General features: G+C 25.8%; 1 protein-coding gene across 1 annotated transcript in view; it reads right to left on the bottom strand.

Annotated features, from left to right (window-relative positions):
* Positions 1 to 95: 95 nt before the first annotated feature.
* Positions 96 to 6,213, bottom strand: part of LOC100198383 (phospholipid-transporting ATPase VD) — a 47,072-nt gene continuing 40,954 nt past the window's right edge. Inside the window, exons 17-18 of the mRNA XM_065812850.1 lie at positions 1,136 to 1,311; positions 96 to 661 (exon numbers count right to left, since the gene is read on the bottom strand). Coding sequence (XP_065668922.1) covers positions 595 to 661; positions 1,136 to 1,311 — 243 coding nt within the window. The 3' untranslated portion in view covers positions 96 to 594. The remainder of the gene's footprint in view (positions 662 to 1,135; positions 1,312 to 6,213) is intronic.

Below are 6,213 nucleotides of genomic sequence, written 5' to 3'. Positions count from 1 at the left end.
CATAATCGCAGTCATCATCTTAAATAACAATTATTAACATCATCATATAACATTAGCCAAAAAGCATGTTTTTTCAAGTAAATGAACTAATAAAATAGTGATTGTATGATTTGTTTAAAAAACATCTGATATGCTATGGTAAGAAGCGTATAACAAAATTTAACTTTCAAAAAAATTAATTTTTACAAATCTATTTCAAAAATCAAATACATCTTAAAAATATTTTCTTGAAAAATATTACGATGTTTATCTTTAAAAACAAGAACCTTACATATAACAAGAGTAAAGAATAAAGTCTTAAAACCACCCTATTATATCTCTGTTTAAAAAAATTACTCTGTATAAATATTTAACAATAAAAGGATAAATAAATATTATAATTGCTGATTATTTTAATTCATTCTTTTTGATTTTCAAAACAATGAATATTATTGTATCTAGTCAATCAAAGTTTAAAATAGCTGTACAACTTGATTACTAATTTACATATTAATTTTATTATTCTCAGCTATTGACGCTAATTGCACCTTTAACCAGTCAACTTATTTTCAAAATGATTGAATGATTTCAACGTATTTAAAAAAATACATTATATTACTTTTTTCTAACCAATTGAATTATAGAGGGTCTTAAAGTGTTTGCAAATGCACGATACACCAATCTATGAAGTGGAAAAATTAAATGCAATAAATTTATTAAATCACCATTTATATATAATATATAATTAATATATAACTGAATGTAATTAATTTATTAAACTAATAGAATAACTGTTATTTTATTTCATATTTATAAAAACATTTATAGTTAATGATTTGATTTAAAATAAAGAGATTATAACTTCCAAATGGAAGTTAATACATTTATGGAACTTATTTTTATAAGTTAATTTATAAAATTGTGTATAATTTGTAAATGACTGGAATTAAGTAAAACTCAATAATTTTTCAATAAATAAAAATTATGAATCAGTACAAATTAGGTTAATGATTTTATAAATTTCACATTTTTTATTATATACAAGTTAATAATAATTTGCAGTATAGAGTTATCATGTACAAATAAACAAACATTTACTTTTATTAAGTGAACAACTTTATAATGCAAATTTTGTGAATTTAAAAACAAAAGTTACCTTGGTAACAGTGCAATAATTGGACAAATAAAACTAAGTAACCAAAATTGAGATGATGACATGACTTCATAAACACCCCAATAAATGTTTATAAGTGGATCAATAGCACAAAAGATTAAAAAATAAATATATGAAATACTAGCACTACCAAATATAACAACACCATGAATCCATGTCTATAAAATGAAAAAAAATTCTATATGCACTCTCAAATTATCTAAAAGTTATAATGACACATATATATATATTTATATACATATATATATATATATATATATATATGTATATATATATATATATATATATATATATATATATATATATATATATATATATATATATATATATATATATATATATATGTATATATATATATATATATATATATATCTATATATATAAAAGGGCCACATGTAAACTATTTTTTAAATATATTTTGATTTAATAAAATATTAACAATACTTCACTGACCAATTGTGGTCATCATATAATGAAAAAAATTGTTAAAAAATGACATTAAACAAACTGGTTAAAAAAGACGACATTAAAAGGAAAAAAATAAAAACTAATAAAATAATAATTCAGTTAGATTAATAGCCAGTTAAATTTTTTGTCAAAATTGGTTTCCAAGCTCTTGCCAGGTTCATACTGTGGTAACTTTGAACCCTTGACAGTCATTCTAGAATACGGGATAAGAAAAAATATGGAACCCCTGAGGATGAATTCTGTTTAAATTTCAGCCGGATTGGTCAACTGGTTAGGTATTTATGGCAGTTTTAGTTTATATTTTGTTAGTTTTAGACCTCAAAACGTTACTAATTACTGTGATGTTCGATCACCATTTTCAAAATCGAAGTTACATGAGTGTTCTACTATGTAATACCAACAATTTTTGTTTTGATTGTTTTATTGCTACAACTACCATTTTCATTTTTTATACCAAAATATTAATTTGTTATTTAAAGCATGGTTTGACTTGGTTTATGCATTGCACGAAAATATTAGCATTTTCTAAGGTATAAGCTATTGTCAAAAGCCATAAAAATGTTAAAAAATGGTTGAAAAGCTTTTATAAAGATATACTTTTATAAACATAAAAAAATATAAAAATTTAGATATGATAACTAAAATAATTAACAAATAAAAAGTTTGGAGGGCCAGTAAGAGAAAAATCTTATGAAAGGGAGAGAGTTCTTTGAAGAGCATTAAAAATCTTTTGTAGGAATGTGTCATCAAATAAAATTTCATCTAAATTGTCAATAAGTATGAAAAGTGTCATTAATTTAAATAGTTATTTCCTTTAAAGGAAAAAATTATGTAAGAATGACTTCCGTGTAATTTAAATAATTATTTCCTTAATTTTAATCGTTTGTAATTAATAATATTTGAAGGTATATTAATGGATTGTTATCCAATATAAATTCAAATTAAATTTTATAAAAGGGATAGTTTGATTTTGTAAAGATGGATTTAGTGAATTGCCACAATGCTAAATCAAGCAAAGGTTCACAATGAAAATTGAAAATTTGCATGCTTGCTCTGTTTTAAAAAATGTTTAAGACAGCTTATTGCTTCCAAGCCGATCCAATATATCAACTCTACAAGACACCTCTCACTCAAAGGACACTAGCAAAGACACTGGAGTTAAGAAAAAAATCGTTGTTGCGGTATCAGAATATTTGGAAGAAATTCACTCCAACATTGAACAAATCTGTTCACTGATTAATGCGAATGGAGTTAAACAAATTTTGGCTTGCAATGTAAGCATTTCAAATATAATTTGTGGTCTTCAAACCCATTTAAGTATGTGCCCTTGTACATGGTGTGATCCCAAATCCAAGTGATTTGCCAAATCTGGAAACTTGTGAACACTGGACTCAATCAAATCTAGCATCTAGTCTTCTCAGCAATCTGGCAGGGTTGTTGCAAATGCAAAGGTGTTTGGCAATGTCTTTCAAAAGCCAATCAACAGCAGGCCTGGTAATGTTCTGAATTTAAAAATAATCCTACTGATGGAATCGCATCTCCTTATAGGAGTTTTCAATCATCTTTTCAAGACTTAAAACTGCTTGGATAAAAGCTGTTAAGTGGCCAGCTGTTCTTCACATTCAACTGAGCCCGTATCATTAGGGCAAGTTCGAGGAAAATGAATGCAGGAAGCTTCTTAAAAATGTGGGTGTGCTCCAGCAACTTGTTGATACAAACTTGGTTTTGGGATTGAAATTTTTTGTGATTTTAAAATTAATCTGCAATGCAAAGCATCTGTTACCTAAGGTGGCACATTTTTTTTATAAAATTTCTTATACGTATCAATCAAAAAGTGTTAATCAATAAAAACCAAAAAAATTAATGGGCACTTATTTATTATCCCAAAAGATCTAAAAGTCAGGTAAGTTATAAAATAAAATATAGTCATTAAAAGTCAGGTAAGTCCATAAAATTATTATTATTTTTTTAATTATTGTTTTATTTAATCTTATAATACTGGTATGTCAATCTAAAAAGTACTAATAAAACCAAATAAATTGTATTTTAAAACTAATTAATAATCAGTAGTATGCCTGAGCGCTTTCCTTGCTGTATTGGTAAAGTATTAAATAAATAGTGCTATCTTATCAAGTTTAACAAGTCTAAAAAAAGTTACCAAGAACTGTTTGAACTAAACTAAGACCTTCTTTCTTTGAGAAGCAAAAGTAACTCCCATTGATTTTATTTGTAACTATCACGAGAAAGTTTACTTGTTGAGGTATGAGAACGAACATCGAGGGTATTGTTGTAATCCTTTCAACAAGCACACAAAAAAAGTGAAAAACAAGTTTCAATATTTAAACTAATACCTTTAATTTAATACAAATACCTTTGGTAATAAATAAATGTGAAACAATATTTAATAACTATTATCTTTCACTTTGTAGATTCTCTTAGAGTTATCAGTCTTTCATATGCCGATAATTTTGGTTTAATACCTGGTCATAAAATTTGCACTAGTTGCAGAAAAACCATGCATTGCCAACATCATGATACAAAAGAAAATGAACTCCAAGAAAAAGAAATTTATGTTGACAACCTTACATTAAAAGAAGATCTTAATTTAAGTTTTGGATGCTCACCTCTCAAACTTGTTTCAAAAAAAGATAGCAGTTTTTTAAAAAACAATAAAACTTAATGTTCTTCCGCATTATTTTATATGCTTTGACTTTTAGACAACATAAAAATGTAGCTTATTTGTTGAGGTTGCATAATTGTTGTTAAAAGAGACTTTTTTTACCACAAAAGTCTCTTTCGACTACGAGATAAGGATATATATATATATATATATATATATATATATATATATATATATATATATATATATATATATATATATATATATATATATATATTAGGGTACATTGAAAAACAGAAATCTTGTAATAGCTCTAAATATATGCGATATAATAAATTATCACTGGATTTAAAATATTTTTAGAATAAAAAATATTTTTAGAGGTGCCCCAAGTCAATTGAACATTTACAAGGTCCCTAATATTTTTGAAAAAAAATACAAAAGTAGGTCAACCTGGTACTCAAAAGAAGCGAAATTTTATAAAAAGTTCAAAAACAATATTTATTTCATGTAAAAAATATTATTTTGAATTTAATTGCATAATAACTATGGTTTTTTAACTAAAAATAAAAAAAGTGCATTTTTACAAGTTTTTCGATAATATATATATTTTTAAGTTTTTTTATAAAACAATTATTATTGGTACTCAAAAGAAGTGAACTTTTTATAAAATTTCACTTCTTTTGAGTACCAGGTTGACCTACTTTTGAAGATTTTTTTTTCCAGAATATTAAGGCCCTATAAATGTTCAAAGGACTTGGGGCACCTCAAAAATATTTTTTTCGAAATTTTTTGTTAACCCAGTGATATTTTATTATATCGCATATATTTAGAGCTAATACAATACAATTTTTTAAAAATTCTGTTTTTCTTTATAGGGAAAACTGGGGTAAATCAGGGTATTAGGGTAAAATGGGGTTTAGCAAATATTTTAATGTTACGAATTGAAATTCAGAGCCTAAAAAACTATTGCAAATAATTGGATTTGAAGTAACGCAATATGAGACAACATATTGAGGTGTAGTCCACTTTTAATGCAGCATTATTGTTACAAGGTAAATTTTGCATCTTAGTCTTATTTTTAGTTTACTTACGACTTACAAAACTAAAATTATAATGCATTTTAATGTGCCACACTAGAATGAGCTATAATAGTTTAGTTTTAATTGGGCGAAATGGGGTTCTTTGCCATTTTAACCCGACTTAAATTGGGTAATTATTCTAGCTTAATTGTTATTTATAAAATTAAACAGACAAATAGCCCTGTAATAATATAGTAACCTTTATACAAATATAGCATTTTTGGCCTACTAGTGTGTACTACTACTAGTGTGTACTACTACTAACATGTTACTTTAGACTTTAGACCTTGCTATAAATTATATTTAGTTTAATATTTGTTAAAAGTTTTAGGCTTTGACATAACTGGCTACAATATTATAAGTCTACATTATTCATTATTAGACAAATATCCCATTTTTCCCCAAGCATGGGGTATTTGTCTAATATAAAAACTTAACTAATTTTATTTTTTTGCTCAATGCGCACTTGTTAGTGGAGACTTTCTAAATATAAAGGAATATTTATCAGTATTCATATTTTCAGTACACACATCGATTATCTTATAGCCTGCTGTTACAAAGGAGTGTTGCTACATTAGATGAGGGTTTGGCATGGGGCAGCAATCTTTTTTTCATTATTTCAATAATGAAAAAAAAAAGTAAAATAAATATTCCTTTAAAAAAGTCTCCACGGACAAACAGGGAAATACAAGGAAAAATGGGAAACTAAGCTTGATAATGCTTAGTGTCTAGAAAGAAAAAAAGATAACAATCAGGTGGATTTGTGGTTTCTAAAAGTTTTGAAGAAAAGCAATAACCTTAGACAGATTAGAAATAGTGAGTGTATTGGATAGTGCGTCAGCGAAGATCATGGCTTAGACATGTATAGCTGTATGCAGATGATTAGATAT

Source organism: Hydra vulgaris, chromosome 12 (genome assembly GCF_038396675.1).
Source record: "Hydra vulgaris chromosome 12, alternate assembly HydraT2T_AEP".
Lineage (NCBI taxonomy): Eukaryota > Metazoa > Cnidaria > Hydrozoa > Anthoathecata > Hydridae > Hydra > Hydra vulgaris.
Note: the sequence above shows the minus strand (reverse complement) of the source record. Positions and strands in the feature narration are given on the sequence as shown.